A 27344-nucleotide genomic window follows, 5' to 3' on the forward strand; every position below is an offset into this window, starting at 1 on the left:
ATATATATATTTTTATAATCCAAATCCAAATAACATGCTTTAAGTAGGTGAGAGGAAAAAATAACTCACTGGAACTAGTATAGCAGAAACCACAATGCTATACTACTCTCTCAAACTATTAATTTTTTCTCTCACTAGATACAGAACAATGGCAGTGACAACCACACTGACATGGAAGGAGGAAAAGAGTCTGCAAAAGCTGCTTGGAAATGTTTCTTTGAGACTTCTTTATAAGTCTAAGTGTCCACGGAAACAGAATTAGAAATATGCATAATAGGTGCATTCGTCAGGGATCCACTATAACAATGATTTATCATCCCAAGAATATTTTTGGTATCTTTATGCTTGGGCATTATCCTGAAATGTCTGAACGTTTTAGAGAGCCAAATAATTCCTTCTGTTTTTCATTTCAAAAGAATAAAACAATGGAAATGACGGCTGCATTTTTAAATTCAACATCGGAAATTAGCGATGACCAACTGGTATTTCAGTCCTCTATTTCTCCCTATCAGTATTTATCTCTAGATTTATACAATAGAATCATTGTTATACATAAACTTTTAGTGGAAAAATTGACTAAAAACTGACTTAGGCTCCCGATTTTTGGAATGTGAAGTTTTTCAAGTGGAAGGTATGTTAAATTAGATAATCCTACTTTCTGGTTCTACTCTTTGTGTTTGGTAGGTCATAATTAATCTACGTGAACAAGGAAAAAGGAGACAGACAATTGAATTTCATGCCACAAAATTTTTTATAAGCTCAAAAATGAAACCTGGAAGGCCTAAAGGTTATGGGGTTATTACCCAGAAAGAATAGGCAGCTTTGATCAAAGTAAGTTGAGAAGTATGAGTGAAGAGATGGAGATGGAGATGGAGAGAGAGAAAGGGTGGGGGGAAGGCCTCAGTATTTTGACAAGTGACACCTTTGGGGTCAGCTCGAGGACCTCTAGGCATAATTATATGAGTTTGCAGAGTGACTTAATGTATAAAGAAGAAAACTTTAGCTCCTCTTCATCTCGTTATGCTGCCGATCCTAACTCCTAACCCAACAGCTCAGCTGGGTTATGCAAAGAAGACTCAATACCCTATTTAGAAGGTAGACTTGGCCACACTAAACCAGACAAGTTTAAACATTATTATGCTATGTTTATTTCCTTTAGGAATTAAGGATGATGCAGGCTACATAAACAGGATAACAAGAGCCACACAGTAAGTTAGTTTCTTGGACTATCTATTACTCACCAACTGTATAAATGGCACCGACAAATAGTAAAATTAAAAATTGTATCACTTGGAGTGATAAAAATCAGTTATAGTGTTCCTGACATAATGTGTTCAAGACAATTTAGAACAATAACAAAAACAAAACCACTACCAACTGAAACTTTTAAGATCCACCTGATGACAATTTGACTTCATGTTTCACTTTGGTCCTGTTACATTCAAAGTTTCCCAGACAGAGTCGAGATGAACATTTTAGATAATTCCTCTGAATCCTTTCCTTGAGAATAAAGTTTTTGGGGAAACTCGAAAAATTTTAAAAACAAAGTCCCTTCTCCCTAGTTTATAGATAAACACCTGCATTGCATATATAGTTTTTTATTTCTTCTTAATATAACCTTTTTACTGAAAATTCATCTTCAGTGTTCCTGTTATTTATTAGATTTATATGGTCTAAGGCTAATAGTTTAGCAATGATTTGGTTGCTGGTTAATGTTTAACTTAGTCAGATATAGATAAGTGCATTTTCTTCAAGCACAAAATGTATAACCTTAGACCCTTTCAAGTCATATGATAGATGTTAATATCAAAATAATAAGTAAGCATTAAACCATACTTTTCAGAGGGAAGAAAAGAGCCAGGAGAATTGTATTCTTCCTTATGGAAATTTGTCTGTTGTATTTAACTACTGCATTTTTACAGGCACAGAAATAGTCTCCTAGCAGACCTCAGAGCCTACAGGCCCTATGCAGACTTGATTTCAGAAATCCGTATTCTCTTGTTGGGTCCAGTGGGGTTTGGAAAGTCCAGTTTTTTCAATTCAGTGAAGTGCATTTTCCAAGGCCATTTGACTCACCAAACCATAGTGGGGTCTGATGTCACCAGCATTACTGAGCAGGTAAGTTATTGCAGGATTTCCTGAGGATTTTGTTTTATGGATTACAATTATTATTTTATAAGAAATAACCATGAGAAGCAAAACAGCGATTTAAACCTTCACAGGGGTAAATCAATCTATCAATGCTCCTATAAAGACTATCTTACTTGTAAATAAATAGATTTAAGGAAATAAGTATAATACTAACACCATTTTTTAAAATGTTACCTGAAAGACCTACCAATTACAGTGCAATATTTATCTAGAAACTTCCATTCTGTGCTTGTCTATGTTATCATACAAACAAAAAGAATAAAGGGAATTAATAGAAAATTTCATAATCAAGCTGTGTTTTTCTATGTTTGCTACAGTCTAATATTGTTATCTTCTGATTGGGAATATGTTGTATGTTGTCAATGCATAATTTAGCATAAGACAGCAACAGCTCATTTTAGTTTTGTGTCACATTCAATAACTGAAAGCATTTTCTAGGACTTTCAAGAATCACATCTTATTTCTTGATGTTGGCTATATTCTATCCACTTGAGTGGCTTTATTATGATACATCAGCCTAGCCTTCGGAGCCAAGGCAAGATACCACAACAGCAAATCAGTACATTAAGCATTGATTGAAATGTTTATGTTTGCTAAATACTGTGTTGCAATAGAGACCTAAGTGCAAATAATACTTGGTCCCTTTACTGAGGGATCTCAGGGACCAAAGCAGGTAATAAACAAATAAGTAGTATTCAGTGTGATAGACGCTATAATAGCGGTACTCATCAGGACAGAATTTCTCTGCCTTCTTTTTATGTTGAAAACTCCAAATGCATTGCTTTAAGAGAAGATGTAAGTCCTGAATTCCAAATAGAATGCAAATACTATATACACTGAAGGAAAACAGGACAGAGTATTTTGTGAAGGAAATGGAATATTTTATTGCTCAGAGACCCTTCTTTCTGAAGAACTGAAGTAAAGGAAACAAGTTAATGGTTAATGGCACCATGAATGTACCTATTGATCTTGAAATTTTATAATGTACTTTAAGTATCTAACTCTAATGATTCATGTAATTCCTTTCATGTTCAGGTACCAGTAATCCCCATTCACTTAGATCAAAATCTCCAGTGGGACTGCTCCTAGGCATTTCATGGAGCAATGGGAGCTTTGACTCCATCACAAATTACAATAGGTTGAGATTCTTGGGAGAACTGAATAAGTGATTGGTTGGGCTGTTGAGCAGGGAAAGAAAATAACCTCTAATTTAAGATATTAGTCATTGTTCTGCCGAGATGTGGCATGGCTTTAACTCCTGATCTGAAGAGTCTTATCTTGAGTGGTACAGACTGTCGAATACCAATCGTTTGGATAAATTTGGAAAAGGAGTAAACTCATGTATGTTGGTCTCCACTAACTCACATCAGGTTGAAAGGATCGTTGACAAAAGGAAAAACAAAAAAAGGGAAGACAGAATATTGGTTCGGTGGAAGGGCTACGACAGTGAGGATGACACCTCAGTGCCGGAGCAGCACCTGGTGAACCGAGAGGAATATATCCACGATTTTAACAGGCTCCACACCGAGAAGCAGAAGGAGGGCACCTTCACCAGCACCAATCGGACCTCCCCGAACAATGCCAGGAAACAGTTTTCCAGACCCACCAACAGCATCTTTTCCAAGGCCTCTCCTAAATCACTCGTGGTCGGCAAAGAGCATGAGCCCAAGAGCAGCCCGCTGTTTGCTGCCAGCCAGAAGTGCAAGAAGAACCCAGCCCCGTCCCTCTTGAACTGGAAGAACATGGACCTGGCCACGGCAGGTATAAAGATCCTCGTGCCCAAGAGCCCTATCAAAAGCAGGACCACAGCAGACGGCTTTCAGAACGAGCGCCCCGAGAAACTGGACTCCGCCAAGCAAGGGCAGGAGGACACGGTGGCGCTGGAGGTGGCGGCCACAAAGCCGGTCGGGGCTCTGCCGGGCCCTGGCGCCGAGCGGCTGCGGATGGGGGGACCGGCCAGCTGACCGCTGACCGGGGATACACCTGCTGGTGCCTCAGGTGTCCGGCCCCCTGACCGTGGCCACAGCCACGGGGCTAGCCATTAAGGGGAAAGGTTCCTCCCCGTTCACGGACGCGCTGACGGCCAACAAGACCACCAAACTGCAGACGTCGGTCACGGGAGTGATGGCTGGATGAGGAAATTCATCGACGACGGACGAGACCAGCCCTTCGACCAGCGGCAGTGAGGCAGACGGAAAGCACCTACAGGTACAGGGACATCATTGTCCGGAAGCAGGAAGGCTTCACCCACATCCTGCTGTCCACGAATTCGTCTGAGAACAACTTACTCAACCCAGAGGTGAGGACGGAAGTGCAGAGCGCCCAGAGCACGACCGCCGCCGAGACAGCAAGCCTGTGCTGCTCGGCGGCCTGGGCAGCGTCTTCTGCTGCGGCCTCGACTTCATCTACTTCACCCAGCGGCGCCTGACCGACGACCGGAAAAGGGAGAGCACGAAGGTGGCCGAGGCCTTCACTAACTTCCCGAATGCTTTCATTCAGTTTAAGAAGCCTATCATTGCAGCCGTAAACAGCCCAGCCATTGGACGAGGAGAGTCCATACTGCCTCATTGTGACGTGGTTTGGGCCAATGAAAAGGCTCGGTTCCAAACACCCGATACTATCTTCGGACAGAGGCCAGTTGGCTGTACCACCGTTATGTTTCCCAAGGTAGTGGGAGGAGCATGTGCGAATGAAACGCTGCTCAGCAGGTGGAAGCTGATGGCGCAGGCGGCGTGTGGCAAAAGGCCTGGGCCCCCAGGTGTTCTAGCCGGGGGCGTCCTTCACCCGGGAAGTCATGGTTCCCCTTAAGGAGCTCGCCTCCTGCAACCCGGTTGTGCTCGTGGAATCCAAGGCCCTCGTGCGCTGTAGCAGGAAGCTGGAGCTGGAGCAGGCCAACGAGCGGGAGTGCGAGGTGCTGAAGCAGATCTGGGGCTCGGCCCAGGGCGTGGACTCCATGCTCAAGTACCTGCAGAGGAAAATCGGCAAGCTCTGATGGCCGGGCTGCCCCCAGACGACCCTGGAATCGCATGGCGCAGGGCGGCTGGGGCTCCCCGGGGCCCGGACCCACCCTCACAGCTTGGAGCACGTTCACTTGGCGCTCACGCTTGGAAGCAGGACTTGAAATAGACAAGCAATTAATTACCAAGGAGTTTCTAAGTACTGTAACTTTAAAATAAATAACTACAAAGCTCCTTTGTCCAAACGTCATTATTTTATACTTAATATACACACAAGTATACAAGTATAATGGAGAGCTCTGGGCTGCTCTTTGAGGCTCTAATTTTTGTTATCTTTGGCTAGGACTGTATAAAAATGAAGTGTGTTTTCCTGGTTTGGGTGTCAGAAAAGTCTGGAATAATGTTTGTTTTCCTTGTTTTTTCCCCTCTAGAAAACAGAATCTAAAGAGGTGTTAGCCAGCCTTGCCTCCCCTGAGCCAAATAGAAATACAGAAAAATCTGAGGCATGCCCTTGTCTCCAAGGAGGTACAAAACCTCAGAGATGGAAAATTCTAAACCAGTAGGAAGTCTTATCTTTCAGGATAAGTATTTCTGATTAAACACCCACTGATGAACATACCCCCAGACTAAAACGCACGTAGGAGTCACGCTGAGAAATCAATTGATTCTCCCTTTTTTTAAAAATATGTCCGATTCTTACCCAGTTGACAGGAAGAAACCACTCTCTCTAGGGGAAAGCTTGTTTTGCTGTATTAGTGAATCACTGAATAGCGGTAAGTATGATATCTAAGTTATAAGTTAGTGGGTTTATAATTAGTTTTTTCTGACCCTTTTGAAAAATAACTACATGAGTGCTTCTTGTTGCTGGGTGAAAACTACTACTTTATATACAGTTTTGGTTTTCTATTTGCAGATATGATTGATGTATTACACCAAAAATAAAGTATTTTTATGTTTATAAAGTGTAATTTTTAGGTTCACTTAGAATATATTTTATTTAATAAGTTAAAATTCTTTTGGCACACTATTAAATGCAGAAACTCCTTTTTAAGAGAAAGAACTACCTTATATTGACGTTTAATGTTCTTGGTCTCTGCTTTCATGTCAACACAATATACCAAGTACAGATTGCTGTCTGAAGAGTGCCATGTGTAAATAAACACCCTCATTCCTGCCAGGAGTGGGGACTGATTCCTGATTCCAGATGTCTACCATTCAGTAGGCTTCTGAGCTTGCAATCGTATGGAATGTAGGAAGAATGAAATAAAATTAAAACCTTATTTTATACAGTTTTGACATTTATACTTAAAAGTGGCCACCTCCTGGCTTCGGAGAACTGTACAGTGTGTAAATCTGCCTTTACCTTGGATTGGTTGGTGCGGTAATTTTGCATCTTTGGGACCTACTTTTTTCGTTCAGTAGTTTGAACTATATATAAAATGTACAATCAGTAAAGTTTTTATAGAATAAATATTCAGCCGTGAAAACTGGTTAAATGAAACTAACATTTCTTAACACATTTGAAAACAAACAAACAAAAACACAAGTTACAGTAGGCTACGGGGGATTCTCCACTTCCTCGTTTAGAGTGGGAGAATGGTGATTATTGTCTGGTGTCTCTGAGAAGTCCTTTTCTTTGTGATTCTTCCCAAATCTTCCATAGTTGTGTCTATGTTGGAAGTGTATTTGACCAATAAATAAAATTTTTTCAGAGTTTTCCTGAAAAATAGTCTTGGGATCAGATTGAGTGTGTCTAGAAAAGAAGCTTTGTTAAAATAGTGCTTCTTAAAATGAGGTTTGTGGACCCCTGAGAGTCCCTGAAACTCTTTTAGGGGATCTGTGAACTTAAAACTGTTTTTAAAACACTAAGATGCTTTTTGCTCTTTCTAGTGTATTAACATTTGAACTGATCAAACAAATATAATTTTATCTGTTGGCACCTTAACATGAATCAAGCAATGGCACCAAACACTACTACAGTCACTGTAATCTTCCCTACCACTGAGTTTGCAGTAAAAACAAACAAAATGCCACTTTCACTTAAGAATTTCCTTGATGAATCAGTAAAGATTATTGATTCTATTTAAACTCAACTCTTAAATGCACATCATTTAAAAATTTTGTGTGATGAAATGGGAAGTGCATATAAAGTGCTCCTAATACATGTCAAAATATGGTGGTTGTCTAGCAAGGGCACTAGTGCAATTGAGTTGTAAGCGGAACTTTTCTCATGTAACATTTTTGATTGAAAAGACAACTGAAAGACTTGCTGATTCATACTTGGGTATTTGGTAGACATTTTTGGGGAAAATGCACGAAATGAGCCTGTCACTTCAAGGACAACAACTCACAGTGTTTGTTACCAAAGATAGCATTTGAGCTTTTAAGAAAAAATTGGAATGTTGGGAAACTTGTATCCACCACTTTGAGATTGAAAACTTAAGAACTTAAAGACTTGTCTAATGAGATTGATGATGGTATTAACAAATATGATGTTTTAATATTGTACAATGAAATGTGCCAATATTTGGACCATCCAGATAAGCCAGCGAACCAATACTTTCAAATGACCAATGCGTCAGGTTACAAAATCATGGATGGATAAAAGATATATTCAAAGTGTAAGATAGATCAATGAACTTAATGTAATATGAAAACGTCACGGATTTCACATTGCAGCTAATCTTTGAGAAATTATCACTTGTTAGCTTTGATGTATTATTAATGAGGAATGTCCATAATTCTCTGAAAGCTGTTAAATTAAATACTCCCTCCTTGCCTACTACATGTAAGTGTGAGGCCAGATTTTTTTCATATACTTCAACCAAAACAGTATATCACAACAGATTGAATGCAGAGGCAAATATGAGAATCCAGCTGTTTTCTATTAATTTAGACATTAAAGAGAATTGCAAAAAGTAAATCAATCCCACTCTTTTCTATAATGTTTTGGAAAATAATTTTTTTTGTAAAATTGATAATTAGGTTAACATGTAACGGTTCATAATTGTATTTTTAAATGACTTAAAAATATTTAAAATTTTTTGTTTTAATTTCTAGTATGTTACATGTCAATAGATATAACTCACATGAATAAAATAACTTTGGGACCCTCAATAATTTTTAAGAGTCTAAGTTGATCCTGAGACCAAAATGTTTGAGGACCACAATTTAAAAATATTAACCAGTTTCTATTTTTCCTATTGTTGTGTCTTGAAGGCTAGTTGAAGAATGAACTTTTATACTTGATGTGTTTTGTTTTACAGTATAGGATATATTCTACTAAAGATGGAAAAGATGGTAAATCTCTGCCATTTATGTTGTGTGACTCCATGGGGCTGGATGAGAAAGAGGGAGTAGGTTTATGTGTGGCTGACATACCCCACGTCTTAAAAGGCTGGTGCCAGACAGATATCAGGTAAGAATCCTTCAATGTCTAAAACATTTCAAATCATTTTCATCAATGCTTTTCATTGACTTTTTACCCCAGGCAGTTTCAGCTGTCATAAAGTGGTTTTAACACCAACCAATACCACTGTACTTTAATAAGTATTCGTGTAAGGAAAGTAGATAACAGCTCTTTCTTTCTCTTATTATAAGAAATATAGCCAAAAGGCAAGAGTCTACTCATATAGGTTCCAGGAAAAGTTCAGGAGGAACTGTGTTTATATCATTCTTTACAATGATGTAAAACAGTAGGAAAGTAGTAGTATAATCTCTTGAACTTTAATAATCAGTTAGGTAGAATATTGAAACAACCACTTTTTGTTGAAGTGTGATGTTATACTGAAAGTAATCAGGCTTCACTACTTAAATACTTAGATTCAAAGGCTGACTCTGCCACCAATTAGGTGTGTACCCATAAGCAAGTTACATACTTGTCTCTGTAAGTCTTAGTTTTATCATGTGTGTGTGAAATGTAGATAATGCTAATCTCACAGGTGGCTAAGAAGATTAAATGAGAAGATGTACTCTAAGTTCTCAAAAAGTTAACCATTATTATCACCTTTCTTTTAGGCACAATAAAATCAGCCTCAGTTTCTAAGCAGTGACTTCCTTTGCCTCTCAATTGTGCTTGATTGGAAACCTTAACTATGCACTTATTTATTTAAAAACTATTGATTAAAAACCTAATTTGTGTCAGATACTACGCCAGTTTTGAATATGAACATAATCCTATCCTCAAGAAGCTCACAATCTAAAAAGACATTAAGATACAGGGCGGAGGAGCAGGGTAGAGAAATGGGAGAAATCATGGATATATGAGCACCTTCATTTTTCACAGCACAGAGTCAATCAATTCAGTCCAACATTGAAACATATAGTTAAAAAAATAATGAACCCAGCCTTGTATTATGTTTCGTAATTATTTTCTTAACATTGAAAAGATTATTGTCTTGTGGTAAGGAGATGTTAATTTAAAATTTGGTATTTTTTTCACTTTAATTTCTTTTTCTTCTGTAAAATTAAAAGAAATTTTAGTGTTTTAGTTTAAATGGCATTTTCAATATATTTTCTCTTGCCTTTTCTCTCAGTTAGTCCAGTTAAGTATGCAAGAGTTTTGAAATTATGTTTTAAAAAACATTATTTATACTTTTCTGAAATATTTCCATTATGGACAATTAAGTTATAATCACCATTTTTGCCAAAGCAATGGAGTGTGTTGTTTTATAAAAAAGACATAATGGCGCCATGCTAACAGTGGAGAGGAAGCATGAAAGGGGTGCTACTAACTAATCTGGGGAAGGAGTATTGGAGGGAAGGGAAAGTTTTGGGTTGGAGGTTAGTGGTGGGCATGTTTGAAACATGAATTGTATCTGAAAGAATTCAGCAGAGACTCTCTAAATGTTACCTTATGTTTCTATAACAGTTTAGTCCCCATAAACCAATTACACCCAAGCATCCTACTTTCATCACCTCTCCATCACTGAAAGACAGGATTCATTGTGTGGCTTATGTCTTTGATATCAACTCTATTGACAAACTGTCCTCTAAAATGGTGGCAAAGTTCAAACAAGTTCAGGAAGAAATATTAAACTGCGGTGAGTCTCATTGTACTTATTAAAATATTTTTACTTGGAAATAATGCTATATTCACAGGAAGTTACAAAAAGAGTACAGCAAGGTCCCATGCCCCCTTCATCCAATTTCCCAAGCCCTGGGTTAGTTGGTGGCAACAGCACATGGAGATCATCCAAAGGCTTTACTGAAAGCAGGACCCTAAATCTTAGTCTTCATTCCTTAAAGATTAGAAAGGCCATAGTTTTTTTTTGTCATGTGTGATTTTCCTGTGGCTAGATAGGGGAGTCACCTCCCCACATTATGTGACTAGACCAGAAAGATTAAAACCGGGAGATATAACACTCTTATAATGTGTGGTATAACTTTGTCATTTTGTCACATGTGTAGATTCGTGTAACCACCACTACAATCAAGATACAGAACTACTCTATCACCACAAGGTCTTTGTCGTGGTATCCCCCAATCCTCACCATCCATAGTTTTTGGCAGCAACTAATCTCTCCTCCATCTCCCTACTTTTGTCATTTTGAGAATGTTATACAAATGGAATCCAAAAGTATGTTTGATTTGAGACTGGCTTTTTTCGCTCAGCCTAATATCCTTTGAATTCCATCGAAGTTGTTGTGTATATCAATTGTTCATTCCTTTTTATTGTTGAGTAGTAATCCATGGTATAGATATTCCACAGTTGTTTTAACCATTCTTTATCAAAGGACATTTTGATTACTTCTGGTTTTTGGCTATTGCAAATAAAGCTCCTTTGAATATTAGTGTGCAGGTTTTTGTGTGGACATAAGTTTTCATTCTTCTGGGATAATTCCCTGAAATTGTGATTGTTGGGTCCTATGCTAAGTGTGTGTCTAATTTTTTAAGAAACCACCAAACCACTCTTCAGAATTACTGCACATTTTATATTTTAACAATATATGAGAGATCTAGTTTCTCTGTATTCTTGCTAGTATTTGCCATTGTTGCTATTTTTAAAAAATTTAACTCTTCTAATAGGTGTATAGTGATAGCTCATCATGGTCTTAATTTGCATTGCCCTAATGATAAATTACGTTGAACATCTTTTAATGTACTTATTTGTTTGTATGTGTCTTCCTCAGGGAAATATCTCTTCATGTCTTTGACCTATTTTCTATTTGGACACTTTGGTTTTTTACTGTTGAGTTTTAAGAGATCCATAAATTCTAGATATGAGTCAATTATCAGATATATGGTTTGCAAATAGTTTCTCCCAGTGCTAAGTTGTCTTTTCGTTATCTTAACAGAGACTTTCACAAAACTAAATTTTAAAAATTTTGGTGAGCTCCAATTTATCATTTTTTTTCTTTTAAGGATCATGCTTTTCATTTTGTGTCTAAAATCCATTACCAAACTTTAAGTCCCCAAATTTTTTCTTTGTTTTCTTCTAAAAGTTTTATAGTCTTATTTTTTACATTTGAATGTATGATTAATTCTGAATCACTTTTTGTGTAAGACGTGAGGTATAGGTCAAGGTTTATTTTATTTTATTTTGCCTATGGATATTCAATTGCTCCAGCACCACTTGTTGAAAAGATTATCATTGCTCCATTGTATTGCTTTTGCACTGTTGTCAAAAATTCATTGTCCTTGCTTTTGTGCATCTATTTCTGGGTTATGTATTCTGTTCCCTTGACCTATGTGTTCATTCTTCTACCAACACCACACAGTCTTTATAACTGTAGCTATATAGTAATAAAAATATAGGTCTTAAAGTGGGTAAAATAATTCTTCCCATGTTATTCTTATTTGTCAAAATTGTTTTAGCTATTCTAGTACCTTTACATTTCCATGGGAATTTTAGAATTACCTTGTCTATTTCTACAAAAAAATCTTGATGGGATATTGATAGTTTGTTAGCTCTAGGAAGATTTTTTGTTGAATTCTTAGGATTTCATACCATCTCAGATGGGGACAATTTTATGTCTTCCTTTTCAATTTGTATGTGTTTTATTTCCTTCGCTTGTCTTACTGTCCTGGCTAGGACTTCCAGTACTATGTTGAATAATAGTGGTGAGAGCAGATACCCTTGCCTTGTTTCTGATCTTAGGAGGAAAGTATCCAGTGTTTCACCACTATGATGTCAACTATGGGTTTTTAATAATAGTTCTTTATTAAGTTGAGGAAGTTCTTCTTTATTCCTACTTCTCTAGGAGTTTTTTTTAAAATCATGAATGGGTGTTGAATTTTGCCAAATGGTTTTTCTCCATAGATTGATATGATCATGAGAGTTTTTTTCCTCTTTAGCTTGTTTGTATCGCGGATTATATTGACTGAATTTGAATCTTAAGCCGACTTTGTCTCTCTAGGAAAAAAAACCATGTGTTCATGGTGCATAATTCTTTTTATATATTGCTGAATCCTGTATGAATCCTGTATGATAATATTTTATTAAGAATTTTTGCATCTATTGAGGAATATTGGTCTGTAGTTGGGTTTTTTATTTATTTATTTTTTAATTTCTGCGGTCTTTGTCAGGTTTTGGTCTCAGGGTAATATTGGTGTTATAAAATGAGTTGGGAAGTGTTCCTTCCTCTTTCATTTTCTGGAAGAGATTGTGTAGAACTGGTATTAATTTCTTTTTAAATGTCTGGTAGAATTCTCCAGTAAAGCCATCTGGGCCAGAAGATTTCTTTTTCAGGAGTTTTTAAAACCACAAATTCAATTTAAAAATAGTTTTAGAGTTATTAAAATTATATATTTCATATTAGATGAGTTGTGGTAGTTTGTAGTTTTAGTCTATTTCTTCTAAGTTGTCAAATTTATGCGTGTAGAGTTGTTTGTAGTATTTTCTTATTCTTTTTATGTCTTTGGGGTTTGTAGGGATATCCCCTCTGTCCTTACTGGGGAAGCAGTTATTAGTAAAGCAGAACTTTGATTCGGTTAGGATTTACTCATCTGATCTCTGCGGTTTGAGGGAAAAGGCAAGAGGTCCTTAGTAGAACTGTGAAATCAGTGTACTTTGCTTTTATAAATGCTCACACACGACCCTCCTCACTTTCTCTTTCTTGGGGTTCTTTTGTTAGTCTTTGAGATTCAGCAACCACTTTTACCCCCGGACACTTTAAAACACACTATTTGAATGGGATAGTAGCTGATTGCAACTTAGTGTGAATTTAATTGCATTTAGAAATGATCTCTCACTTTGGAAGGAATCATTTCTTCTGTTAGAAGAACTTCAAGTCCCATATTGAGATTTCTTGGGGATATTGCATTCTCCTGATCTCAAATTTACGTTACAGAGTACTGTTTTCACACATATTTAATTACCTTGTTGACACACTGCTGTTTATGATATAAAATAACTGATGTATCTATTTGGTATAGGTGTAGCACATGTAGCATTGCTTACTAAAGTGAATAATTGCTATGCAGTTCTTCAAGACAACTTCTTAAAGATGAATAAATCTATGATTTCTCAAAGCCAGGTTAGGAATACTTTTTGCAACTAGATAGTATTGTAATAGTGTTGTACTGTGTGTGTGTGTGCACTCACACTACATATTCACGGGTAAATGAAGAAATGGATTAATTGCCTGGAATAATATATGGAATATTATTAAGCCATAAAAAGAAGGAAGTCCTGCCATTTTAAACAAAATGGCATATGCTAAAAGAAATAAGTCAGATAGGAAAGACAAATACTGTATGACATCACTTATATGTGGAACCTAACAAAGCTGGACTCATAGAAACAGTGGAATGGTGGTTGCCAGGGGCTGAGAGGTGGGGGAAATGGGGAGATGTTGGTTAAAGGGTACAAATTTCCAGCTGTAAGGCGAATAAGTTCTGAGAATCTAATGTACAGCAAGGTGACTATAGTTAACAATACAGTATCATATACTTGAAAGTTGCTTAGAAAGTAGTTCTTAAATGTTCTCACCACACATACAAAAAGTGTAATGATTTGAGGTGATGGATGTGTTAACTAACCTTATTGTGGTAATCATTTCACAATGTATATGTTTATTAAAGCATCATGTTGAACACCTTAAACTTACATAACATTATATATCAATTATATCTTAATCAAGCTTGAAAAAAAGTAAAAAAACAAAGTGTTTCTTTCTGGCAGAAATTGGTAACATTGTACAAATTCACCCAGTATCTACCTTAATAAGAGGGGTAATTACAGTGGGTGATGTGTAAGGCTGTGTCTTCTTTAGAAAACTAATCTTAAAGATTATCATATTGCTTCTTCATAAAAAAGGCATAACTAATTTCACAAAATTGATTGGGGGACTCAAGTAAGTCTCAGGTGCTATAGAGACCACCTGATGAGTAATCATCTTGTAGGGACAAAATTCCATCTGATGCTAAAGTAGCCACTTGATAGCAAGGCTGATCAAAGTCTTTAGGTGTTCCTAAAAGCTGTGGGAATTTGGATGTCCCCAAATCCCAATCCTAATGTGACGAGTGTCTGGGCCGATTTATGGAGAAGAGTAGGTTAAGTACATCCTATTTTTGCCATCAATATAAGCAAGATGGAATCTTGCCTACCAGTTGCAAACCACTGCAAAAAATTTTTTTCTGGTGTTGAAGAAAATGCAGGGCACTGGGGTCAGCCAGACAATAGTTTGGATAATAGCCAATATCCAGCTGCACGCCCCTCACATGGATAGATTCAAGCTATTCCAGGCCCCAGGGAAGAAATGTCAGTGTAAGCAAAACTGCAAGTATGGGTTGCAGGAATTGGGATGGGGTGGGGAAAAGACTAACAAGCTGTGCTCAGTGGTGGGTAGATCATTATAGTTTTTAAAGTGTTTTAAACAATTGATTTCTTTGGAATATTTCATGATAACTCCAGTCTGACATCAATAAAAAAATGCAAAACAACCCCATACATTTAAGCCTTTGAGCTCATTTGTCTTCCATTTTGGTGTTATATTGTGAAAGTAATTCACATGTGAATGGACCACTACAGTTTAAATAAGCATATTAAGATATATACAGTTATGGTATTCTGAGTGTATCAGACCCTGTTCTGCCTGATAGGCAATCAGTGGTTCTGTTCTCAGTGCAGGTTTATAAGGGAGGATTGTCAAATCCCCGTGACTGAAGAGTCCAGGGAGAAAAAGAAGTAGCTCATCTGCATGGTAGGACTTCATATATTTCAAATGGGCAGCACATGCAGCTAGATAACTTCTTAAAATAGTAACTTTTATATATATTTTTTGTACTTCCCTGTGTATAGTTTGTCCCTCATTTCCCAGAGTCACTCACATTGTTTTCTTAAGAATTAAATTAAGTTTATTTAAACCAGGGGGTGAAAAAAAACTGAAACAGTGTTCAGATTTTTTTTAAGTTTCGTAGTAGACCCTTGGGAGTCCAGGCCATGAAAGGATCTGAACACAGAATTTATAGAATTGCTATGTATTAGAAAGGTAATAGAGGGATGCAGTTCTGTAGAAACTATAAGGTTGTCACCCAGCCTGGGAAGAAAGAGGGAAGAGAAATTGTCCATAATTCTGGTAGAAGAATGAAAGAAAGAGAAACAGAATTGAAGGGACCAAGAGGAAGTGTGTGGTACACAAAGGGGGAATTCTCAGTACCATGTGAGCAGTTACAACACTGACTGGAAGCCAGGGCAATGTGTCCAAAGTCTTCATCCCTATTTGAAGAAGCCCCACACTTCACAAGGTAAAGAAGAAATGTGACCTGATGGTCTTGTCAATGTGGCCTGTGGGCCTTTCATTAATAATGGACTGACTGTCATCTGTAGACTATCCAACAGAAGGACACACCTCTGTTCTGAAATTTAGCTGGCTGAGACTGTCTGAATAGTTGGAGCATATCTGCTTTATAAAGACCTGAGACATTCAGAATACTCCCAACACATAAGGTTGACCCTTGATGCTAAAAGGACCAGTGGGAGTATGCAAAGGGGGACACCAACACAGGTTTTTGGATGGGACCTATCATACCTCTGAGCTCATATAGAGCATCTATGTCTTCCAAAGTCTCAAGGAAAGGAAAGCTGGGAATATCAATTTCTTGAAGGGACTGGTTCATTCAAATGACATAATTTATGAGCAAGGGCTACCTAAGTTATTGGGTTATTTGTATGTGTTGGGAGTGGGGAGGTAGGGGGCAGGTTTGAAACTACATCTTGATAAATGCCAATTCTACAGTATCTCTTAAAAGAATTTGGGGTAAGTGCTGACTACCAAATGATCTCTCCTCCCCACTTCATGTCTTGTTTCTTTATCATTAAGGAGCTAAGCTTTACTTATTTCAGTTCCATTGATGATACAAGGAATGTGTCAAAGATTACCCTAAGATTCCTAGCTTTCTAACCGAGCTGACAGCTGTTTTCCAGGTGATGTTAGACCCTCTGGCTCTAGTCTGAGTTCTTAAGGCAGTCTTCAAAATGGAAGAAGAGATCTTCTGCTCTTTTGAGCCTTTCAGGGAGCAGTGGAACCTGACCATAGAAGGAATTCAGACGGTGATGACTGTGTTTAACCCTCGCTGATCTCTGCAAACCTTTTGTTTTACCCAGTGTTCTCTGCTTGAGGCTGCTCCTCCCATCACAGCTTTTCAGAAACCTTCTCATGTTTCTTTGCTGGAGTCAGCTTTAAAGTCTTCCTTAACACCAGCAGCATATAAAGCAGTGGACGCTGATGCATTAAGACCCTCAGGATTGGCCAATTTGGCAAGAGACCCTCTCCACTGACCATGAAAATAGGGAAATGGAACTGCTCACCCTTGAAGACTCACTGAGACCAGCGCGGGAGACCTCCCTCCCTGTTGCTAGCATGGACCACAGCCTCACTCAGCTCTGCAGAGTCAGCTTCTCTGCAGGTTCACTTCTTTATTTGCAGCGGAGCTACATTCTTTAGCACTTTCCAAGCAGGAGATAGTCGCCACCACCTAAATGCCTGCTCCCCATAGTAAGACAAGACCATCCCTCAAATTCCCAGCTACTGAGGAAGAGAGTGAGTCTTTCCAGATGTATAAATGGAGGAGGTGTGGAAGGGAATAGTTCCACCATTTGATGCAGCTGATCACTTCCCTACTTTTCTGGCTTTTCACAGTTGTGGTCCTCTCACTGTTGTGGCCTCTCCCATTGCGGAGCACAGGCTCCGCACGCGCAGGCTCAGCGGCCATGGCTCATGGGTCCAGCCGCCCTGCGGCATGTGGGATCCTCACGGACCAGGGCACGAACCCGTGTCCCCTGCATCGGCAGGTGGACTCTCAACCACTGTGCCACCAAGGAAGCCCCAATATTATTTTTATATGACTTTGCTATCTAAAATTAGCTGGATTCCTTTATGCTTGCTCACTGGAGGGAAATGGGCACACTGCCAACTGGGCTGGGCCACACTGAGTTTCAGTTTGCTTTTGTCTGAGTCTGAGAAGCCTCAAGGTTGCTGAGAAATTTTCTGCTCCCACTTTGCGCCTGCCTACCTGTCCAGAGAGAGCAACTACTCTCAGCTTCAGCCCTTGTATAGATCCTCCAAACAGGTAAATGACTTGCTGCTTTCCACTTTTCCCAGCCTCTTGCAAACAAGTCTTTTTTGTTTTTAATTTAAAAGGTAATTATTTAGAATGAAAAACTAGCTAATGACTTTTCTTGCTATCTATTCACCCTCCATTTACTCATTTCATTTGTAATGTAAAGTAAATAAAAGGCATAAATGCAAACTTCGTGGCAGTACATATTATCTGTTTTGCAATATTTAATGGAAAATGGATTTGATTTTCCACCAGATTGAGAAGTATGGCAATGACAACTTGTTTGACGTGGATGCAAGAAAAAAAGCTGCAAAATTATTTTGGAGACAAGCAGTTTAGCCTTCTCTATAAGGCCAGTGTCCATGAATTCTCTAGTGAAAGTTTGCTTCAGAGATGCTCTAAACAAGGACCTACTATAACAGTGATTTATAGTGAAGATCATATTGTTGGGGCATATGTGCAAAAGAGCTACCTGGAAGACTATTTCATTATCCTTTTTGCCTTTCAAGAGACTGCAATTTCAGAATGCAAAATAGGGCCATGTCAACTATCTATGTTGTTTCGTGAAAGTGATAGAAATTCTGAATTCAATATAAACCTAGAGAAAAAAGAGGTGGCTATTAGCATAAATACAATGGACAAACTTGGACTACCTCAATGTTGTATTTCCTTCCAGGAATGTGAGTTTTTCGATGTGAAGGTAGGTTTAACCAGATAACGCTATATAGAGTTCTCTTTATGTTTGGAGGGTTCTAGCTGTCTCATTCCTGTAAGAAACAATAACTTTTATACTTGTCCTTATCTCCAGGTGGCCCAGACTGAAACCTGGCCACAAATTGTTTTCTACAACACAACCATGGTCAAAAGTAGAATATACAGAGTTTTCTGTGGAGTGTGGGGAACAGGTTGGGAGGAAGCAGGAGTGTGAAAGGAAGAGAGAGAGAGAGAGAGAGAGAGAGAGAGAGAGCACAGAAAGCAAACTTGAAGATTGTGAGACTGTCAGAAAGAAACCAGAGCTTGAACTTCTTTTGACTGGTAGTCAACCCTTTCCGCTGCAGTTTCCTGTTATATCCATTATATCAAAAGACCAAAGTTAATTTACCTATTTTTCTACTAAAGGACATTTAAATTATTTCTTATATTTGCTGTTATAAACAATGCTCCTGTAATACCTGTATGCATATAACTATGCACAAAAATACTTCTCTGTGGTAACTCCCCGGTAGTGGAATTGCTGTTTAAGAATTTGTATTTCGATAGATCCCTTTCAAAAGCTTCAGTTGTCTGTGCTATCCCCAGGAGTGTTATGGAAATAACTCCCTGTATCCTTGCCAGTCTTTGCTACTATCAATATTTAGAATCTTCACCAATTTGATGGTTAAGAGATGGTTTCTCATTTTATTTTTTGCACATCCCTGATTGTTAATGAGTCTATGTGTATTGGTTATTTATATTTCTTCTACGAAATACTTGTTTATATCTATCCACTTAAAAGAAGGGCTCCTGGGAGTAGTATTCCCTGAGCATTTGCGTTTCCAAACTAATTGTGGTTTTTATACTTAAATGACTAGCAGAGTACGTAATTCATGGATCACGTTTTATTCTGGGGGATACTGTAATGTTTCCACAGCTTTGGTGTTACTGTGGAAAACCTTAGGCCAGATTTATTTACTTGCAGTATTTTTTTATTGTTTCTCTTTGAGTGATTTGGTCTTTCTTCTGGCTGCCCCAAACAGCTTAAAACTTTTTGTTGTTGTTGAAGTCTGATAAATTTACATGGATGCATCATGATGTTGACCCTAACTGATCAGTTAAGTAAACTTTTTATTAAAGTATAACATATAAACAGAAATGCACAATTGATCAGTATACCAACTGACAAACTTTTATAAAATGGACACAGTCATGTAACCAGTACTCGGATGAAGAAATAGATTATTACCATCGTTTCAGAAGACTCCTTTATGACTCCTCTCAGTTATTACTAACCAAAGGTAATGATTATTCTGGCTCATAGTAACATTAATTAATACTTATTATTTTTCAATTTTATATAACTGGAACTATACCAAAGTGTGTGTTCTTCTGTCTGGCCTCTTTCATTCAATATTATGTGTGAGAGGTTGGGCTAATACAATGGATTGGATTATAAAATCAGACCTCTGCAAATCAGATGTCTTACCTAGTATCAAGTTTTACTAATAACTTCAAGAATAAAGGCTCTCAAAAATCTCAGAGAAGTCAGGAAGAGTACTAAGATATTCTGTGTGGCTCCTAATTTTTTCCTTCCCATATTAGACATATGTTTTCTGGCTAAGAACAGAAGGCAGCATTTTTAAATGAAGTTTGTGGGCCATCTTACATATTGAAGAGTGGTTAGATTATGGAACATTTATATGCCAGTGATATGGGCTCCCAAATTACGATTAAGGCATGTTGAAGCCCTAACCTCCAGTGTGAGTATACATGGAGACAGGGTCTCTAGGAAGTAATTAAGGTTAAAAGAGGTCATAAGAATGGGACCTTAATCTGGTAGGGATAAAGTAAGTTTCCATATAAGAAGGGACACCAGGGAACTTTTTCCCTCTCCCCACAAATCCACAAGAAAAGGACTTGTGAGCACACAGCAAGATGGTAGCCACTTTCCTACAAGCCAAGAGGAAAGGCCTCAGAATGAAACCTGCTTTGCCCACACCTGGATCTTGGACTTAGCCTCCAGAATGCGAGAAATAAATTTCTGTTGTTTAAGCCACCCCGTCCATGGTAATATGTACAGCAGCCTGAGCAGATTGAGACAATCAGCTTATGTGACATTCTAGGAAGACATGCCTCATAAATCCATAAAATCTGGATTTATTTACTGTAAGTAATTCTTAACCAGGAACATCCTGTCAAAGACACTCAAGAGACAAATACTGTCCTTGTAGCAAATATCATTAGTTTATTTCCCAGGAGACAAGATTATTAGCATATTTATAAGAAAATTAGTCCCAGTCACTTTTTTTTTTCTTTCCCTGGTAAAGTAAGTGAATGTATCCCAGGCCAGCTATTTTAACCTATAACTCCCTAGTGATTCATCCATAGTATGATATGTAGTAGTAATTTTTTCCTTTTAATTTTTATATAATATTCCATTGTAATGATTCTATCACACTTAAAAAAAAAATCAAATCACTTTTGGTGACCATTTGGGTTTTCCAGTTTGGAGCTATCACAAATAATACTGCTATAAATATTCTTCTGTGTGTCTTTTGGTTCGTGTATATACATAATTTTTTGAAGAGTATAAGTATGAAATTTCTGGGTCATTGGGTATGTGTATTTTCAGTTTCAGTAGATACTGGTAAAGTTTTCCTGATAAAGTTTTCCAACACTGTCATACCATTCCACTACCACAAGCAGTGTATGAGACTTTCTGTCACTCTAAATCTTTCCCCAAACCTTCTTTCACTGGTTTTACAATATGTAGCCATTCTGGTATGTGACCCGTGGTGTGACATTTTGTGAATTTGGCTTTCTTTGATTAGACTAGTTAGTAATTTATTTATTTCATATTTTAAATTAATTAATTACTATATTAATTTATCCCTTTTTTCAATTTATGAATTTGTCTTTGTATCTTTGTTATTAATATATTATTATATTTCTAAGGTTTGTTCCCCTCTATTCTTTTCTATTTCTTTCCTGTTATTCATGAAAGGTACTTTTATCCCAAGATTGATATGAAACATTTATATTGTTGTTATTTCCTATATATTTACTACTGTGATTTTTAATTTCCTTTTGGATGTTAAAGTATCTAAAAAGTGATTTGTAAAATCCTAAGACATTGCCCTTCTCTTTGTTTACACTTGTTCTTTTCCAGTTTTACTATATTGCAGTCATTGAATGCAGTTCTTCACTATTTCTACTTTTGGTAATTTAAAGAGGCTTTCTTTGTAACCATACATACAGCTATATTTATAAATGTTCCACACAGTATTATTTTTTTGTTGTTTAGAGAATTACCAGCATCACTACACCTAATCCTTTCAGTTTTAAATGCACCATAAAAGAGTATCTCTTTCCAGGGCTTCCCTGGTGGTGCAATTGTTAAGAATCTGCCTGCCAATGGAAGGGACACGTGTTTGAGCCCTGGCCCGGGAAGATCCCACATGCCGTGGAGCAGCTAAGCTCGTGCACCACAACTACTGAGCCTGCGCTCAAGAGCCCGCAAGCCACAACTACTGAGTCCACATGCCACAGCTACTGAAGCCTGTGTGCCTAGAGCCTGTGCTCTGCAACAAGAGAAGCCACCACAATGAGAAGGCTGTGCACCGCCAACGAAGAGTAGCCCCTGCTCACCGCAACTAGAGAAAGCCTGCACACAGCAAGGGTGATCAAACACAGCCAAAAATTAAAAACAAACAAAAACCAAACAAATAAATAAATTTATTTAAAAAAAAAAGATTATATCTTTCCAAGAAACAAAAGAATTCCGGGCCTGAGTCTCATTGGTTCAAACGATGACCTAAGCCCACCCCTGAACCACTCACTGTGCTCTGATTGGCTATGCACAAGTACTATGCACAAGTACTACATTCTCTTCTGCACCAAGAAGAAAATCAATTGGATTGGAAGTTCCAGGAAACCCAATTGTTGATAGTAGGTTTTGGAGAAAATCTGGTGCCTGTGGTTTTTTGATTTGTGTGTCCTTGCTCATTATCCCTTTCAGACCGATTGAATTTATGGAGGAGAAAATATTTTAGAGAGTTTCCAGTCTTTCCCTAGCCTAGACTTTGCTTCTCTGATTCAGAGAGGACTCCAGCCCTCATCTCTCTTATTGGAGTGGGCCACCCACTACTGCTGAGTAATTTGGTGAGAAAAGATCTGCTGACACTATAGTCTTGCAGCACCTACATTGAGTCTAGCTCTGGACTCTTCAAATGAAATATGTTAAGATTTCCCATAATTTTCTCCACTTGCTTTTCATCATACGGCACTGTTCCTACAGAAAGGCTATTTTTATATTTTTTCCTAGTGAATTCATGCATTCATTCAGTGCCAGTCATTCAACAACTTGTAATCTTCATTATTCTTTGATTATTTCTCTAGATTTATTGGACAAAAGCAGGATGGATGGGGTTACTAAGTCAATGTTCTTAATGTTCTATTATTCTATTCATTATCTTAGACTTATTCTACTATAGGTTTTGTCAATAAAATTCATAGTGCAAATTATAGCAGATAACTTCTGGATCACCAAGAACAAGTTATATTTATAATCATAAAATATTTCATAATAGTAATGTTAAAACAAAAATAGCACTGAGTGGATGAAAGACATTTCTAATGTTTTTATATACTTGAAAGGAAATAATTATTTGGCTGAATGTCTACACTTTTGCTTAGAATTCTTACAGCTATGGTTGGTTTCAACTACTTCAGGGCAGAGGTGGTTGGCAGGTGGGGAATACCTATCATGAACTTCAAGAACATGTTAGAAATATTCTACTTCTATAAACCTCAAAAGTCACATATTATGTTGTGGTTTTTGAAGTTTATTATTGATAATTTATTTTCATGTTTAACATAATTGCTGTTTATTCCAAGGTTTATATATGCTTAAATCTGAAAGGTTTTATGTCTGATTGTCTTTAGTTAAAACTGTTACTCTTACTTCTTTTACAATAGGATTTGAGATAAGATATTTTCATGTCTTTTTATACAAGATACTAATCAAAAATAAATAATAACATATGAGAAAAAAGAATGAATTCTAGGAAAATTTATGGTAGAGTCTTGTGACCTAACCTTAGTCAACTGCTAAAATTGTCTTGTCTAAACAGGCTCAAGGAGAGCTTATTGTCTGCTCTAAGAACTTCTGAACCATATGGAGGCCTGGTTCACCAAATACAAATTCTGCTTTTGGGTCCAATTGGAGCCGGGAAGTCTAGCTTTTTCAACTCAGAGAAGTCTGTTTTCCGAGGCCGTGTAACAAACCAGGCCTTGGTGGGGTCTAAGACAACCAGGGTATCTGAAAAGGTGAGTCTGTTCTAGGTCACTCAGCCTTTGCTTCTTTGTTCAAGTAAATTATATTTGAAAAGTCTTTTGCTGATCAATTTCATTACATGTAGACTTCATTTCAATTTACAGTTTTTTAGAAAATGAACTTTTAAAGTTACTTTTTTTTCCTCTGCAGTACAGAACATATTTCATTAAGGATGGGAAGGATGGCAACACCCGGCCATTTATTCTGTGTGACTCAATGGGGCTGAGTGAGAAAGAAGAAGGGCTGTGCATGGATGACATACCCTATATCTTAGAAGGCTGAATTCCTGACAGATACCAGGTAAGATTTGGCTAATTATTGAGAAAGTATAACTGATACTTGAAATGTTTATTTTTGCCCACTATCGACAATATTAGACTCTAGTGCACTGGCATTTATTTTATTAAACTACACTTGTTCAAGATATTTTTCTGCTTTTTGATATTTTATTTTATAAAGAATTAAAACATCCATAGGGTTCTTCTCTCATAGTTGTTATAACAACTCTGAATGTTGTTATACATTCAATTGCTTTTGGCTATGTGAAACAGAAGTCTAACTACGTCAATTTACTCACAAGGGTGATTTTTCTTATGTAACAGAAAGTTTGAAGGTAGGCCGCTTTGGGCAAGTGTGGAAGGTTATTAATTTCATGTGTCCTTCTGACTTTCTGTTCTGAGATCCTCAGCATAAGGCTATGGATGTAATGTTTGCCCCCCACCCTCCATTCACATATTGAAGCCTTAATCCATAGTGTGATGATGTTTGGAGACAGAGCAAGTTTGGGAGGTGATTAGCTCATGACGGTGAAGCCCTCATGAATGCAATTAGTGCCCTTGTGAGAAAGAACACAAGAGAGATGACCTCTCTTGCAGCCATATGAGGACACAGCAAGAAGGTGGCTGTCTACACAACCAGGGTCTAACCACACACAAAATTTACCAGCACCTTGGTCTTGGATTTCCTAGCTTCCAGAACTATGAGAAATAAAAGTTTGTTGTTTAAGTAACCCAATACAGTAACTTGTTATAGCAGCCCAAGCTGACTAAGACATGTGGTTTTCATCTTTATGTTCTCAAGATGTTCATGCTAAGCACTGTTGGTATTCCAGGCAAGAGGAAGGAAGAGATGAAAGAGAAAAGCTACTTTAGTCTGCCTTTTAAAAAAACTTTCCAGTTCCTTTTTATAAACATTTAGATCTTAAGTTAATTATTAATTCACCTTGTTCCAAATGAATAGGTGAATGTGCTAACATATTTTATTGAAAGTTGTATCTTTCCCTTTAGTTTTGCAATCTATAGTTTGTCCTATTAATGTATTTTTCAATTCCTTTATAATATTGCTTTTCTTACCATATTGTCTAATTGTTTTAATTGCCATAGCAATCAATTATGTCTTGATAACCAACTGGATGTCATATTCATTATTCATTTCTCACATGTTTTGGACTATTTTATACATATACTTTTCCTTTTCTAAATGAACTTGTTAGTGTTTTATTTGATTGTTTGTATTTGATTTGTTGGTGTTTTAATTGAAATTACATTAAAATTATATATTGAGTGTTGATATACATCTTTACATATCCAGTGTTTTTATCCAGAAACAGAGTATGCTTTATTTTTATATTCATGCAAACTTCTTTCATTCTTTAAAGTTATCTTGTAGATGTAGTTAAGTTTCTTTTAAAATATTTTTTAAAAGAAATATTTATTTAGAGAATGTTAAATCTATGCAAAAATGGACAAAACATTTAATGAATTCGCATTTACATAGCTTTAACAATTTTTTATTTATAGCCAATCTTGTTTCATCTGTGCCTACCCACTTTCTCCTCTCCTGTATTATTTGGAAGAAGATCTGAGAAGTCATAATATTTCATCCATAAATGAATATGCATTTAAATATATATACATTTAAATTAAATATATATACACATAAGGTCATATGTGTCTTTTATTAAACATAGGCATCATATGCTTATCACATTTAAAAGTAATAGCTGCTCTTAATGTATCAAATATTACCAATTTCTATTTCTCTTTTAAGTATCATGCACCTTTTATAACAGTTTGTTCAAAAAATTATTCAAATAAATCTATCCAGCCTCTTTTACTTTTTTATTTCTTTTATTTTTTTGAAGGAACATGTTAGGTTTATTAAAAGGGTGACAAGAACAGAATACATAATTACATTTTTTAAACGTTTTAATTGGAGTATAATTGCTTTACAATGGTGTGTTAGTTTCTGCTTTATAACAAAGTGAATCAGTTATACATATATACATATCCCCATATCTCTTCCCTCTTGCATCTCCCTTCCTCCCACACACCCTATCCCACCCCTCTAGGTGCTCACAAACCACCTAGCTGATCTCCCTGTGCTATGTGGCTGCTTCCCACAAGCTATCTATTTTACATTTGGTAGTGTATATATATCTATATATACACTACCACTCTCTCACTTTGTCCCAGCTTACCCTTCCCTCTCCCCATGTCCTCAAGTCCATTCTTAGTAGGTATGTGTCTTTATTCCCGTCTTGCCCCTAGGTTCTTCATGACCATTTTTTTTTTTTTTTTAGATTCCATATATATGTGTTAGCACATGGTATTTGTTTTTCTCTTTCTGACTTACTTCATTCTGTATGAGAGACTCTAGGTCCATCCACCTCACTACAAATAACTCAGTTTCGTTTCTTTTTATGGCTGAGTAATATTCCATTGTATATATGTGCCACATCTTCTTTATCCATTCATCTGTCAATGGACACTTAGGTTGCTTCCATGTCCTGGCTATTGTAAATAGAGCTGCAATGAACATTGTAGTACATGACTCTTTTTGAATTATGGTTTTCTCAGTGTATGTGCCCAGTAGTGGGATTGCTGGGTCATATGGTAGTTCTATTTTTAGTTTTTTAAGGAACCTCCATACTGTTCTCCATAGTGGCTGTATCAAATTACCTTCCCACCAACAGTGTATGAGGGTTCACTTTTCTCCACACCCTCTCCAGCATTTATTGTTTGTTGACTTTTTGATGGTGCCCATTCTGACTGATGTGAGATGATATCGCATTGTAGTTTTGATTTGCATTTCTCTAATGATTAATGATGTTGAGCATTCTTTCATGTGTTAGTTGACAATCTGTATATCTTCATCGGAGAAATGTCTATTTAGGCCTTCTGCCCATTTTTGGATTGGGTTGTTTGTTTTTTTGATATTGAGCTCCATGAGCTGCTTGTAATTTTTGGAGATTGATCCTTTGTCAGTTGCTTTATTTGCAAATATTTTCTCCCATTCTGAGGGTTGTCTTTTCATCTTGTTTATGGTTTCCTTTGCTGTGCAAAAGCTTTTAGGTTTCATTAGGTCCCATTTGTTTACTTTTGTTTTTATTTCCATTTCTCTAGGAGGTGGGTCATAAAGGATCTTGCATGATTTATGTCATAGAGTGTTCTGCCTATGTTTTCCTCTGAGTGTTTGATAGTGTCTGGACTTACATTTAGGTCTATAATCCATTTTGAGTTTATTTTTGTGTATGGTTTTGTGGAGTATTCTAATTTCATTCTTTTACATGTAGCTGTCCAGTTTTCCCAGCACCACTTACTGAAGAGGCTGTCTTTTCTCTGTTGTATATTCTTGCCTCCTTTATCAAAGATAAGGTGACCATATGTGGGTGGGTTTATCTCTGGGCTTTCTATCCTGTC

General features: G+C 37.1%; 1 protein-coding gene and 1 pseudogene across 1 annotated transcript in view; both read left to right on the forward strand.

Moving 5' to 3' along the window:
• Positions 1 to 148: 148 nt before the first annotated feature.
• The window catches only part of IFI44L (interferon induced protein 44 like), a 43063-nt gene continuing 15867 nt past the window's right edge, over positions 149 to 27344 (forward strand). Inside the window, 10 exon segments of the mRNA XM_024734566.1 lie at positions 149 to 238; positions 240 to 595; positions 597 to 631; positions 1160 to 1208; positions 1923 to 2118; positions 8375 to 8504; positions 8507 to 8526; positions 9979 to 10150; positions 13485 to 13585; positions 14070 to 14080. Of these exon segments, the coding sequence (XP_024590334.1) occupies positions 149 to 238; positions 240 to 595; positions 597 to 631; positions 1160 to 1208; positions 1923 to 2118; positions 8375 to 8504; positions 8507 to 8526; positions 9979 to 10150; positions 13485 to 13585; positions 14070 to 14080 (1160 nt within the window).
• On the forward strand, positions 3495 to 5143 carry LOC112392739 (chromodomain Y-like protein pseudogene; annotated as a pseudogene).

This window comes from Neophocaena asiaeorientalis, unplaced genomic scaffold, assembly GCF_003031525.2.
Source record: "Neophocaena asiaeorientalis asiaeorientalis breed wild unplaced genomic scaffold, Neophocaena_asiaeorientalis_V1.1 scaffold15, whole genome shotgun sequence".
NCBI lineage: Eukaryota > Metazoa > Chordata > Mammalia > Artiodactyla > Phocoenidae > Neophocaena > Neophocaena asiaeorientalis.